This window comes from Poecilia reticulata, linkage group LG22 (assembly GCF_000633615.1).
Source record: "Poecilia reticulata strain Guanapo linkage group LG22, Guppy_female_1.0+MT, whole genome shotgun sequence".
Taxonomy (NCBI): Eukaryota; Metazoa; Chordata; class Actinopteri; order Cyprinodontiformes; family Poeciliidae; genus Poecilia; species Poecilia reticulata.
This window is the reverse complement of record NC_024352.1, coordinates 11,798,338-11,813,410: the sequence shown is the minus strand read 5'-3', so window position 1 is coordinate 11,813,410 and position 15,073 is coordinate 11,798,338. Positions and strand designations below refer to the sequence as shown.

The following is a 15,073-nucleotide window of genomic DNA, read 5'->3' as shown; positions in this document are numbered from 1 at the left end:
TTGTCTGAGTATGATCACCTTCAAGCTGCAGATTTCACAAATAAAACAAGGCTGTTGGTTTAATGATGATGGCTCTACCAAGCAATAACCAACCTGAGGCTGCATGAAAAAGCAATCTCGAAGATAAGTCTCCTCTCTGACCTACTTAACCCCAAACAGGAATGTAGCTGCGTGTGCAGAACGTACAGCTTTACAGGGGTTCTGGGGTGGGGGACTGATGGATCATCTCCATTCACAGCAGCTTTTCCAGACCAGTGGACATAGGATTGTGGACATAGATGGATGTCGGCACGGACGGCTGCGTCTCTCGAGTGAGCTTGTTAAGGGAGCTTCGTGGCCTGGAACTTTTCTTCATCTGTCTAATTGACTGTAGCGTTGATCACATGCAGCTCACGTGATAATTCAGCAAATCCTGTTAAGGAAGATTGAAATGAGTAAAAGTATACAACCCTATTGGATCTTTCCATTTTACATCTTATTACCTCCACCTGTTTCTTCAAGGACCATCATGTATTTAACTCTGTCTATTTTCATATTAACCAGTCTTGACAAAAAAAAAAAAAAAAAAGTTTTTTGCTGCTTCTCCACAATGACCAAATGTGTGCGATACATGATTAATCTATCAACAATCTATAGCGGTCTCTCCTGGGGATGTTTTTCTTGGGATTCCAGTTGTGTCATTCTCTTTTTATTTTTAAGTGATGGTTCTATCTAACAAAAAGTGTTAAATATAGTTTTACAATCTAATTATGCTTCAAACGTCTACAAAACATAATTCCTGACCTGTTTGTCGCATTCTTTGGTCTTCATGATGCTGTTTGGTCACTTATTTCCTCCAGCAACCTTCTAAGACCGGAATCAGAATATCTGTATTTCTATTGAGAATAAATTACACACAGTGAGTTTAATGATTAGGCAAATAAGGCAGATGCTTTTGCTGGGTTTTATTTAGAATTATCAGAGTAAAAGGGATATAGAAATATAAGACACATTTTAAAGTTTTGAGATGAATCAACTTGTTTACACCTCACAATTACGCTCATTATATTGGTCTGTTATAAATTCATAATCATTGAACTTTATTCATTACCATAAGAAAAACTGAATGCATTCTAACTCCTTTTTATGGCCACACAGCTATCGTAACTTAAATTTATAACCCATCACATTCCCTTTATTCTGACCTAGATCTTTAAACTACCAACAAAAGACCTGATTACAATGCATTTTATTATTTTACAGCCTTCGAAGATAACTTTCCTTTTATAGAGATCTTCCAGCAGATTACCCACATTAGTTACAGTCTATCTCTACTTTGGTTCTTGCTGTTAAAAGGCCTCCCTGCAGCCCAAGAACTTCTTCTGCAGCACAGTCATTTCACATGTAAGCAACCCTATTTGTGAAACACTATAGAAAAGTAGAAAGCTATTGTATAATAATCTAGTCATTTTAGACTTTTCTGTTTCCTAAAAGGCTTTAGAGCCAGATACAGTGATGTTAGCTTGGCTGTTATGGACTGTACATTTTACAAAGAGCTGAAAAGTGCAAGAAAAAACACTTTCCCACCCAGTGTAATGCTACATTTGATAAAACGGTGTGATGTGTTAAGTAAATGAACTACTCCTCCCTGAGCCTTCACACTTCACACAGTGGACTTGGCAGAGAGCTACTAACGGTTCAGCTGATTGGGGGCAGACTGACAAATTGGTGGTAATGTTTACAGTGGGCTTCAGGCCTCAGAAGTGTGTATTGTCCAAAGGAAATGGGAGTTTTCAGCAGATCCTGCCTGGCTTGCAGCAAGCGAGCGCCTGAAGAGATTTTGGAGGGGATGAAGGCAGGGGGGTATTGTTGATGGAGGAGTCTGTAAAGTGGATCATCACATGCCTATGCTCTGAGGTCAGCTGGCACGGCTGGATCCTTTAAGAGGCAGAGGTTAAGAACGGAGGAGTTTTATAGGATAAGATTTGACCTTTTTTAGGAGTTTTGGCCCACTGGAACAATGGGAAGTCTGCCATTTTTATCTCATCCCTTTTCCTGTTGAAATCCTTTTTTCTAATAGCTTTTCCAGAAAAAAAAAATTAAATAGAAAAACTACAGTCAATAAACGGCATAAATTCACAGAGACACATTTACTTTCACTTCGGAGCTGCAGAATTCCCCTGAAAGTTCCCAAAACATTTCGACCTTGACTGTTGGCGAGGAATGCAGGTTCAGTTTGTATCTGTGTGTGCATTCACCGTCTGTTGTCCTCGAACGGTTTATTTACAGACCAGTGGGCTAATCATTAACAGAGCATTAAAAGCCCATAGTAAGGCCAAACACAGCTGTACATCAACCATCTGGTGCATATGAAAGACAAAAACTCTTGAAGTTAGCAGGATTCTTTCCTCTCCGTTGAGGAATAACAAACCAATCCAGGCCTTTGGATTCAGTTTCTGATCACCAGAGTTTAGATCAATGCTGTTGGATAATGGTCCACGAAGGCTGAAGGTTTAATCTGCGGAGGCACCATTTATGTTTACACCTCAAACCCCCTTGACAGGAGGCTATTCATCAGTGCCAGGTGGGGAGGAGTTGTTCCTGAAGGACCTCAGACTAGCTCTTCGGCCAGCATCAGTCTCTGGGGGAGGAACAGATTTCCAGAGGTTGTGAAGGGGTCTTTGAAAAGGAAGTGGTGAATGGATCTTGAGAAGTACAAAACTTTATTAAGACGTAGACCAAAACTTTTCCCCTCTTTATTCCCAAGTAGGTCATGCACTTCATTTAAAGAAATCCTAACACACTTGTTTATATGATTAGTTGTTGTTTTCTGTCTAGTGCATCTCATGAAGTCTGAGTATTGTTGCCAAATTAATCTGGCCAATCTAACACAGTAGCCATGGTCATTAAATAAAAAAAATTGTACTTTTGACATTACAGGAATATGTCAAATCTAACTGGAAAATATAAAGCTTTTAGTACAATCTATCCTTTCCTGGTAGATTGCTGTGAAGATGTTTGAATTGATCAAACAAAGTGAACGAACACCACAAGATGTCTTGGCTGCCCAAGAGCCACTGACTGTGGATACTTTACTCTTGACCTTCTGACCTTGGAATCAGCGGATCTCCACTTCTTCAAGCTCTGGGACTTTGATTTTGAATAACAGAATAAAAAATGCACTTTAATTTGAAAAGAAAATTTTAGCCCACAGTCTCTTTCTCGGGAGGAGCAGCTACATCTTTGTGGAGTGGCTCTTTAAGTCCCGACTTTGGCTGCAGTCTTTACCCCTGAATGTCACAGAATGACTGCTGCTTTTGTGTTTATTCCCTGTCGCAATTTTCCTTCCACTCAGTTTTATATTATTATGCTTGTCAACCACAATGTATGAGCAGACAACTTTTTTAGCAATGACCTTTTTTGTGGCTTATCATGAGCAGAGGGCCAAAATCTGCTGGGTAGCTGCCAGATCAGCAATCCGTAACATAACATATTTGTCTTAATTTTTTTATTATTATTCTCGTTGGTCTTATGTAATCATATAATTTTTTTTGTGAAACTGGATTTTGATTTTTATTAACTATAATTATTAACAGAAATAAGCACTCGAAATCTATTGTTCTCTGTGTTAGAAATGTATATAATAAGAGATTCACTTTTAGAATTTAATTAAATAAACTCACCTTTTGGTAATATTTGAATTTATTGAGATGCACTTGCATAAATTAAACAAGGTATAAAGATGGCCAATTTTCTCTTTACATCTAACTACACAACTAATGAGCTTCTTTAGGGAAGATCTCTTTTTAGAAATAGTGTGGAAAGAATTGTTTCATCTTGCTGCCTGGAAGAACCAAGAAACTTGGAAATAAAAATCATAATCCAAGATGACTATCACTGTGGTCTTGTAGCAGCAGATGTCTCGGGGAAATATCACAAGGTGTCTTTAGTTGTGATTCACCCTCCAAAGGTTCAGATTCACCATCTTTTGATACATGAGTCATTATGAATCAAGCAGAAAGGGCTGAGCAAAGGTTGACTGTTTCACTTGCAGGAACATGTTCTTCCACAGTGTTGTTTTTCTTACATAAAAAATAATGCTTGTTTTTGAGTTCTTAAAATAAAAATGAAAGATGGATTTTATGACAGATCTGCTGTAGGCTGGTATGTGTTATGTAATATGTGGGTTTTCTTGGAATAAGGCTTTTATTTTTCAAATGCCAACAGTTCCCTATTAGCTTTCAGATAAGCATTTGCATGTTGAACATAGATGCAGACTGCGTTGTTCCTGTTTCTGCATCTTATTTGCTTAGAAAACAAAGCACAGTGTAGCTCAGCGCAGAGAATATTTAAGGCCGCCAGCTGTTAACACAGGCTGCAGCTCGACTTCCAGCTAAGTTCAGGTGAACTAGTCATGAAGGTGCGCCTCTGTGGGAGAATGATTCCTTCAATGGAGAGATGACACGCTTTACATCCTGTCATATAAAACTGAGTCACTCAAGTTTCTGGAATTAGAACTGTATTTGGGAAGAAAAGTGATTTCAAAACCTTTGTAACATGGTCTTTCACTTTGCTCACTTGGCTGGGGAAATGTCATCACCTTCAAAATGAGGTATGGAAACATTGTTATATTGAAAACTGTACAATGTCTCAAATAAGTTTCTTTTAACATTGGGTTAATTCTTTTTTTTGTTACACTTAAATGTTACATCACCAACAACAAATTTTGTTGTCAAAGATGATTTTATTTTAAAGGGAAAAAACTAACCTTATGTACATGTATGTATAACATACTGAAATGCGTGACAGTACTGTTACCCACAATGAAGTAGACTACGCAATCTAAAAAAGCAATATTTTATGTCCCAAGAAAATTGAGAATAGTTGAGAAAACTGTAATTGTCAAAAGAATGTTGGTAAAGAAATGCTTATATGGACATTTTAAGGCTTTGGGACCCCACAGCAAACACAAAAAACATGAATTTTTACAAACGCAAAAAACAATCAGTGGTAAACTTTCCTAGAAGAGATTGGCCTACCAAAATTACTCCAAGCAAGCCTCAACAAATCATCCAGGAGGAAACACTGCAGACCTTACTTCAGTCAATGTAATTGTTCATGATTTAACAGTTAGAAATAGACAAAAAGGTGCATTCATGGGAAAGTTTTAGGACCAAAACCCTTGCTGACCTGAATGGACACGAAGGCTCCTCTTATTTTGCATCTTGATGACCCAAGAAAGTTTTGGGAAGCTTTTCTGCAGACTGATGAGACAAAAGGGAAACTTTTATGATGGTGTGCACCCTGCTGGAGTAAAACTGCCAAAGCAATTCAAGAAAAAGAAAATGATTTCAACAAACATAACCCTGAAGCTGACCAGGGTCAGGATGACTTCCCATGATAATAAAACCACAAAATCTGGTCTTTAGCAAAAGATTCTTAATTGTTTTTTAACACAGGGTACAGATTTTCTCTTGGCACCAGTTGTTGCCACAACGGTTGGTACAAGCAGTTATTAGATTTAGGGTGCAGTTACTTTTTCATATTGGACCAGGTTGGTTCAGCTTGTGGTTTTTTCTTAATTTATAAAACCATTATGAGAAAATTGCTTTTCTATTTAGTCTTATTGTTTTTCTCTGTCATAAAAAAAATTCTTGATAATCTGAAAAATGACACAAAAAAAAACTGAAGAGAACTGTGAAGAAGTAAATACTTTTTTCACAGTACTGTAATATTAATGCATCTTAAAGATTATCATAGTCTGTTGATCCATTGACTTTTTCAGTTTTCTAGGAATTGTGCTATGAAATTAAGCAGACTTTATGATAACTTTTGTTTATGCTTTGATAGTTACTCCCTGTCAAAAACACGTTACACCGGAAAAAGTTGTTTTTAAAGCATTCCATCATGTAAGGCATAAGACTATGGCAATTTCCAATGCCAGAGAAAGCAAAATTTTGTTTGCCTTATGCATGTATTTTGCATGATCATCTGCATAGAGGCTGGTTTGCATGATCCGATGAGAAAAAGCAAGTCGTATCATCTCAGTGTTGTGCAACTACCAGTTAACGTCGGCGCTGCAAGCTGTGGCTTATCGCGTTGTCAGGGGATGTGTTAAACTTCAGCTGCAGACAAGTCACTGGAGACACGTTGATGTATCCCAGATCAAGTCACTGGGGCTTGTTGCAAAAACATTATTGTTTTTCTCCGAGTGTCTGTCATTAACAAGGAATGCAAAGTCAGCATTTAGTCAAGCTGAAGAATTTCTAAAATAAAAGAATTCTTTGTCTTTGTTTCACCGACAGCTTCAGACGGGGATCATCCATCCTGTTCATATGACAACATTTTTGGGGAAGAAAAAAAAATTAATGACCAGGTGTTTGAGTGTTTCTTTCAATGGTTCTATTCATCTCTCAGTCTGCCCTATAAGGTTTTGCTTCTTATGCATATGGCTATGATGTTGGAGTCAGACATATTTATGAGCTGTCTGTGCTGTTAACTGCAAGATAAGATCAGTCTGAAAGGAAAATAAGTGAAGACCTAACATTACTAGGTCTAGACTGATTAGTCACTCAGCCCTTTACTCTTAGTTATGGGGGAAAAAAAGACCCATTCTGTACCTGCTCTGTCCTGGTGAAGCTCATCTCAGCATCACTAGATGACAGGAGTAAAAAAAATAAGCATTTCAGGTTATAAGTAATATTTTAAAATTACACGATTAGTACTTCTATAGCTTCAGAGGAATTGAATTCAAATATGTTGCTATGGAGATCTAAAAGTCCAAAATAGGTGTGTGTGCGTGTGTGTGTGCTCCATTCTTCACATACTTTTATCTGTACATTTTAAACATACTCTGGCAGTGTACAAAGAAAATTTCAAGAATTACAATTAGAGGTTGGAGGAGTTTTTCAGGAATTTTAACTATCATCCTTCTAAAAATAGCTGGTTTTTCATCACTGATAGCTTAAGGTCTTAAGGTGTGAAAAAAGTCGATCAGTAGAATGTTATCTAACTGCTGTACAATCCCTTTGGCCTTGGCTTGGCTAACAATAATACAGTGGCATGACGATGTAATTACCATCCTCTCTCCCCCATCTTTCTTCTATATTAAGCTTTAGTAAAAATCTATTTTTTTTTGTAAAAGAATTACAAATTTATTTAATACTACTCCTTTTCTAAATTATCTTTCTCTCTTGGGTTGTTGTCTATATGAGGTTCGCGCCATGACACTTCTGTCTCCATCCAGTCCTGTTGCGAGTGTCCTGTCTGACTATGTCCTGCCGTCCTTTTGTCCTCCACTACACAACCTATCCAGCGTCTTACATCGGTCTTAACACATACGCTATATGTACATGTAGATAGTTTTGTACACATTTACACATACATACCTAAAAGTATGTAACTTTTATGAAAAAAAAAAAAAAGTTTTACTTATTAGTTGAAACTGCCACTATGTTGTTCCCCCATTCTCAAGCTAGTTTATCCACCGATGACGGCAGATAAACTGTTTATCTGGAATGGTAAATTGTTTCTCCGCCATTAGCGCATTTAGCAGCGCTTACACGTGTTTGATTGACAGCACTAAGACCCTCCTCCTACCTCTGGTTGGTGGTTTTTGACCAGGAGCAGTGCATTTCTTAAATCAGAAATATTAGCACTGGGAGAAGGCAGAGGAGCTAGATTTTTTTCCATAGATTTGTCTCATGACATAGTGACAGTTTTAACAAATAGTAAAAAAAAAAAACTTTTTAAAATTAAAAGTTACATACTGCAACTTCAAAGACACATATTTGGATGTGTTTATACTAGAGTAATTAATATTTTACAAATATACTGTCCTTTTTAAATGGGGAAAAAAAGAAACTATTTACATCCATAAAACTTCTAAAATAATTAATTTATTGACTGTTATTTATAATATCTAATTAAGCTGAAAATACAATTTTGAATGAATGGTTTTCCTGCTGTTTATAGAAAAATTATTACCATTCATGCCTTAAAAATGATATTTTCACAACGGTGTAATTTGTAGTTAAATATTTATTAATTTAAAAAATATTGCTTTATTTTTATCTCAACATTTAACAAAATGTTTGTGGGTTAATTTGTTGCCCCAAGGTCTGTTTATATCAAAAAGGCTCCAAAAACAATCAACCTAACAAAAGAATGCAAAGATACTGAAGCACAGAATCACAGTTGGTATCAGATTAGTATCAGCAAAATAAAGAACTGTGCAAAAATACAACACGGTTGCAATTTTGTGAGTATGTCAGGACTTTGGTTGGACCCACACTGTACCCTGTTCTTCACATCTTGCAGCAAGGTGGCACAGTAACAGGAATGCTCTTTGCCACTCTGAGTGCAGATCCCTCAGAGATTAGTAATAAATGTCTCCACATGTGAGTTGCACCAAGCAAATAAAGACAGATACTTTCCAGTGTGTGGAGATAGTTTATCCCCTCTATTGTTTATTGTTTAAAAGTGTAAAGAAAAATCCTGATAAAGAGGAAGTCACAGGGGATGGATAGGGCTTTGTAAATGACCTCATCTTTTTTTTTTCTCAAAACAACAAGCAGGCTGGAAACGCCTTGCACTGCTTTGCACAGAACCAGGCATTCAGCTCTTCCAAGATAACCAGGTCATTTGCATTCCTTTGCGCAGCTTGTTTTCACATGGGCAGCACTTGGTCCACCACAAAACGTGCGGTCTGTGTGGTATCAGCTGTAGATAATTCCTGCCTGTGGAGCCTGTATCTGAAGTGGTCAATCAAAGCCACTGCAGAGGTCAACCTTGTCCTTAATTCAAGAGTGTGCTCTGGCTTTAGATACGTCGTGAGTGTGTTTGCACCTTTACCGCAATGCTTGACATGCATTGTAACTCTGGTCATGCAAAAGTAACTGCGTCACTTTTGAATGGTATCTGAGTGTATAAATACAGGCTTTAGACCATCTTTAGCTTAGGATGTTCTGTTCCTCTTACTGCTTTTTACTTGGCCGTGTTTGCAGCTTTATTAGAGAGGAACATTGGGTGGGAGGAAGCCATGGAAAGAGGAAGCAGTATTCACATGGCAGACTCAAAACCAAACGCATCAATAGAAGCAGATGCTTTGTTTTAATTCATGTCGGTATACTCCCTTTACACCACGAGTCATGTGATTTGTCACAGAGCGTAAATGGCCTTCTCTAGTGGTCGACTTCTGCTTGCCAACTCAGCCGTTTCTCCCAGAGAGGTTGTTCATGGGAACTCTGCTGCTGGGAAGCTTTGGTGTGGACTGCGGATCAAGTACTCCACTGTGAACAACATGAGCTCAATACTGACTGACTCATGGAAAAGATTAGGGATGCCAAGGGGTGGAAGTGTGTGAATCTGCATGAAGAAAAAGAAAGTTAGTGTTCTCATGTAAGGTGCACATTAAACTGCTGTCAAGCCTTGATAAATCTCATGCTGTAGCCACTTTCCTGTCTTTGAAGCTAAGTGCAAAAAAAAAATATTTGAAGTTCTATGAACAGAGGTGAACTCCAGATATTAAACCGGTGTCTTTTTTCACAACAATATAAAGTTTGTTTGACAATTGTGGCTGGTTGGCCCAAAGACATACAATTGAGGATTGCATTGATGCTGAAAACTTGTCAGCGATCGCGTGGAGTAAAATTGAAAAAAAAAAAAAAAACATCTGCAAGGCATTACCCTCATTTCGCTGATTAGCTTAATGATGGTTTGTGCGGCACAGATTTTTATTTATTAGGCTGAACCTAAATGAACAGACAGAGCTCCACTTCTTTAACTTAGTAGAATGGTATTGGCCTTTTTTGGCCTTTAAGGAAGTGCAGCTCTCTGCTCAGTGGCTGCTCAGTGCTCCATTCTCACACTGGTATTATTTCACATATTTAGGAAATGCTTCTAAGGAAAAGTCCCCATCTGGACAGGAAGGGAGTGAAACACAATATGGATTAAATTTCTCTTAAATTCAGACATAGTTCTATAAAAACATATAAACAACACTCTGTCTCCTTACCCCTGTATTTTCTTTTAACTCTCATCAGCTTCCCGTGCTCTGTTTATCCAAGCTTCAACCCTCAGTAGGCTGGAGAACAAGAGGAAATGGCTTAGTTTTCCATCGACTGTACAGTGTTGCAATTAGGCCATGTCAGTAATGATTTGTGTCAGCTCTTTTACTGCAAAATACAGCTCCTTGTTTCAGCTTGGGAGTAGACATGCAGAGCTCTTGGCTGTCTTTTGCAGAGTCTGAAATATCAATGTTTTCAATGTAAACAACTGGCATACACAGTATTTGATATTTTGTTATTATCTTGGGTATCTGAATGCAGCTTGAGCAATGCAGCATTTTATTGAGGCTCAAGGACATTACCATTAAGGATGCAGTGATCAGATATTTGAGGGCAACCTCCAATCTATGGTTTTTGCAAATTTTTGACTTGCTGATGCTAATTTTGGTTACTCAGATTTTTAAACAAATTTTTAATTCTCCAACCTTCCTGATATTAGCTCTCACTACTTCTCACAGTGGAAGCAGTCACTGCACATTTAAAACAAAGACAAAATTGTAGTAGCACTTTAGCGCAGTTTGCATCTGTAAACGTAAACATTGGCGCCTCTATTAGTAACCTAGAAAATGTAGATCTGTATCTTAACTCACAGATTTCCAAATGACTGCCGACATTTCCACATCCAGGGTAAAAGTATAACAGACGTTGGATGAAAGTTCAAATGGATAAAACACAATAGCATAATCAGCCGTCCAGGTGTCTACTGAAGTCAGCTATGAGTCAATTTGCTCCTTCACCAATTTGACTAAACATTTCCAAGGCATATGTTTTAGTCCTTTAGTAATTCGTACTGCAGTATGCAGGTTAACATCGTCCTTTCACGCCCAAAAATGTCATATAAGAAACTAACAAAAACTACTGGAGTACGAAATGGTACAGGAGTAAAATAATGTAGAAACCACTGACATCATAGAGCTTCTTTTAAACCTCTTAACCAGGAATGGCATTACAGAAGATGCTGTAAATGTGATCAAATCTTGCACCTTTCTCTACTTCCAGTGTTTGTTTTTTTTCATGTTTACCTTTCTCAAATATTGACACCTACATTTTGTGTTGTTCCCAGAATCTTCTCAGCTGTCATCGCCCCTCTCCACCAGCGACCATGTCAAGGATAACATAGATTTTGGCCCTGACGACTACAGCCAGATATGCGTGGAGCCACTGGACGGAGAGGGCGAACGTCCCGTGAGCCTGGTGTCCACCTTGTCCTCTGGTTCGTCCGCTGATAGTCAAAGCCTTTTTGGAAGTACAGCAGCACTTCCGTCCTCTATCACAACTCCCCTACCAAGCGAGGAACACATAGACCTGGAACTGAGCCCGACACAAGGCACCAACGGGCAGGCCGGAAGTCAGAGTCCTCACCTCAAAAGTTCTGGTGGCGGCTGGCGGCGGCATCTGGAGGCCTGTGTGATCAACAACCAGCGGAACAACAACGCCTCTGCCAGCAGACTGGCGAGGGGTAAATTCCTTCACATGACCGCTTCGCCTGTTGTCACAGACACTATGGCGCCCAACCCAAAGCTTACCTATGTGGACCGCGTTGTCATGGAGATTATTGAGACGGAACGCATGTACGTCACAGACCTTAGCAGCATAGTGGAGGTAAGTTATTCTCAAACTTAATGTGTGTTATACTATTTTATGCCAGGTCTTGCTTTTGTAGGTTCCAACACATTTCCTTCCAGGATTGACCTATTTTATTTTTTTATGGTCCATCCATCTTTCCATCAATTCTAACCAACTTGGTTGCTTAAAAAATAAGCATCCCACAGCGTATTGATGCTACCACCAGTGGGAACGGTGTGTTCATGGTGACTTCCAGTGTTGGTTTCCTACCACGTATAGAATTTAAGATGTAACCTCAGTTAAATTTTGCTTTTATCCGACCACAGCTTTTCCGTTTGTCGTGTTCCCTACAGGACTTAAGACTTTATTTTTGCAATGGCTTTTCTTCCTTCCTTTCCCATAAAGGCCAGATTTGTGCATGACCATCAGTTGTCCTGTCAGCAGATTTTCCCACCTTGATCTCCTTGCTCCTTCTTCTTCCTGTCAGTTTAACTGGGTGGCTATTTCTCAGTAGGTGTGTCACACTTATTGTTTTCAGATGATAAATTGTACAGTGCTTCATGATATTCTAAAAGTTTGAGATGTAGACTTTTAAGTTTTGCTTTATTCTAGAGATGCCTGGTGTGTTTTTTTGTCCTTCATGACGCCGTTCGGTCACTGATGTCTTTCAACAAACCTCTGAGACCTTCATAGAATAACTTGTTTTATGCTGAGGTGAAGGTGATGTATAATTTACTGCAACAAGGTGACTTCTGAAGGCTGCACTGGATTTTATAGAAGGATGAAGCAGAGCACATATGTCCCCAAGTCTCTTTATGTTGAAAACTATGAATAAATTTGCCAAAATTTGATAATTATAGTCTGTTACCTATAATTCCAATAAAGTGGTGGGAGAACTTTAACGGGAGATTGTATTCACGTTGAGACATCATTTTATATTGTTGCCAATAATATGTATTTTGTGTGTATTTGACCCACATTGGCACTCGGCTGTGACATAATGTCTGCAGTGCTCATTAGAAGTAATATATTGAATTTGAAAAGCCAGACACCGGCGCAGAGAGCTTCCACTCCGTCTCTTGGAAGGGGAATAATGTCTCCTGTGTTCCAGGCAGCTGTTTGTGAATTAAAAGTGTTTTGGAACCCTCTGTTGGATTTTTCTTCCTCATTCAAAGCCCCAATACGATTTTCCCTCTTTCTAAATAGATCAGCCAGTGGAGAAAAATGCATGCCAGACATCTGGTTGTTGCTCCCTCTTTGCTTACAGGTTTTCTTGTTTATAAAGATGAAAGCTGACGAGCAGTTCATGATCTGGACTGGCTTTGTTGCATAAACACTGTGTATTTACAGTGCAGTGAAAGTTTACAGCCTGTGCAGCCTGGGTTTATAGATCGAGCGCTCATATTTCGACTGAAATGGGGGGTTCCTAGTGCAGACATCATCAGCGGCTGGGCTTATGTGTTTTGAGATTGTAAAAATCTCCTTTGAAAAATGAGAAGAGTAAAAAGAAATGGGCAGTGATGATCTTACAACGCAATTATCACATTTTCTACTTTTGTAGTCACTGGCAATTGCTTCCAGAAAAGAAAACTCCTTTTCCATCGGTCTTTACTCTTTTCTTTTCGGGATCATTACAAAGTCTGAAGACGGTAATGGCTTTAACATGTGAGGCATTTCTGAGACTGAATGGCAGTAAAAGAGCCAGCACCCCTCCTCACCTTGTCTCAGACGGTGCTGGCGTCTAACATTTGCTCAGAGAGCATGCACTGCCCTAGATCAAGTTTGAGTAATGGCTCGCTCCTGACAGACACTTCTAGGATTTGTAACTATTTTAGCTGACGGCAGCAGCAGCAGCTTGGCCTGGTCTTGGTCATACAGGCCCCCGCTGCAAACTCCTGCCTCGCCTGAACTCTCCGGCTGCCCCGGCCAACACAAACACCCCCATCTATCCACCAGCTGAAGAAATAACACAGATGAAACGAGTGCAGTTGGGATTTCCATAGGCTAGTGTGGGAACACGACTGGGCACAAATGAAGCCTCTGTCCTTTTATGATTACAGCCTGACTTCAATCATTTTGATTCCATGCAGCTAATTTCACACCGAGCCTTAGATCTGACAGACATGTGAAAATGTTTCCTCTCAGTTTGGCTTTGTGTGTGTGTGTGTCTTTTTTTTTTGTTTGTTTTGTTTAGGAAGCCAAATACTGACACTGAAGTCATGAGCAGCTGTTTGACATATTGATGTGTCTGTGAGATCCACCTTATCAGGCTCAGTCTCAGCTGCGTCCGTGGGATCCAAATTTGAAAGGCAGCTGGTTGACCCCAGCTGATTCCACATGCTGGAATACGTCCCCAACAACTGGCCAGAACACACCCAGAGCAATCATTCTGGTTGCTGGTGTGTGTGTGGAAATACTTGCTCTTTTTTTCACTTGCACTCTTAAAAAATGATTTATATTACCCATATCAGTGTTACAGCCCCCAAACAGCCGTCCCTGTTCTATAATAAAGAACAGCTTGTAGCACCAGACGATACAAAACTTTAAATCTCATGGTATGTCAAAGGTCACATTTGTGGTGGATTTACCTTTTATATATGTATATTAGAGACCTTTTGCCGCAGCTCATTCAGTAATTCATTGCCTGTAAGCTGTCGAGGTATTTTGCAGCTCTCTATCCAGGAGGCTGCTTGTGTGTTCAAGGTGTTTACTTGTGCATTCTTTATTGAGCTGTTGCATATTTGTTTAGGCTCCTTTTAGCCCACTTCTTTACCTTTTTTGGTGATGTTTGCATGCCACTTGGTGTGCCATTAACCAAATACGATGAGGAGGGGGGAATCACAGATGTTGGCATGCTATGTCCATGGCATTTTTAGTTATTTTTATCTACTTTTAATAAACTCCAGAGGTCCAGAGGGAGATGGGTTTCATTTAAGGAAAGTAGCCTGTGCTGAAATTCTGCCTTCTTGTTGCTCAATATCTCTTCTCTAGTGCGCTGAATAAATCTTTAGGAGTCTCACAGGTTTGTTAGGTAACATTAGGGACTAAACAAACATGCAGAGTAAGGTGATCTGACCATATAAGAACAAAATTCAACATTTTGTCCTACTTGCAAAACATTCTGTGGCAAAAAAAAAAAAAAAACACAAAAAAACAAAACAACACTACACATTACTATGATCACATCACTTGGTAAAACGTGGTGGCAGCACAATGCCGTGAGGATGGTTTACTCCAGCAGGAGCAGAGAAGCTGGTCAGAGTTGAGGGGAAGAAAAATGGAGCGAAGTACAGGAAAATCATGGTGGAAAACCTTTTAAAGGTAGAAAAAGACTTGAGACAGGAGCAGAGCTTCACCTTCCAATTACAATATTATGCTTTAGATTAATAGAAATTAATATTTTAAGCTTATTGTTTAAATAATATTTCTTTAGGGAAGCCTAAACACTACTATCATTTTTT

The 15,073-nt window shown here is 39.0% G+C and overlaps 1 protein-coding gene and 2 long non-coding RNA genes across 7 annotated transcripts in view; 1 reads left to right on the top strand and 2 right to left on the bottom strand.

The window, feature by feature from the left end:
* The window catches only part of LOC103458553 (pleckstrin homology domain-containing family G member 3-like), a 38,173-nt gene that overhangs the window by 7,673 nt on the left and 15,427 nt on the right, over window positions 1–15,073 (top strand). For all 5 annotated transcript variants that reach the window (XM_008399458.2, XM_017302561.1, XM_008399459.2 and 2 more), the window contains exon 3: window positions 11,110–11,648. In XM_008399458.2, the coding sequence (XP_008397680.1) occupies window positions 11,110–11,648 (539 nt within the window). The remainder of the gene's footprint in view (window positions 1–11,109; window positions 11,649–15,073) is intronic.
* Window positions 46–6,180, bottom strand: LOC103458551 (uncharacterized). Its single transcript, XR_532589.2, has 4 exons — window positions 6,042–6,180; window positions 5,170–5,243; window positions 784–875; window positions 46–412 (listed from the first exon to the last, which is right to left on the bottom strand). It is a non-coding gene; the product is annotated as an uncharacterized LOC103458551 (long non-coding RNA).
* Window positions 8,641–11,180, bottom strand: LOC103458552 (uncharacterized). The gene is made up of 4 exons (XR_532590.2): window positions 11,092–11,180; window positions 10,156–10,224; window positions 9,995–10,063; window positions 8,641–9,345 (listed from the first exon to the last, which is right to left on the bottom strand). It is a non-coding gene; the product is annotated as an uncharacterized LOC103458552 (long non-coding RNA).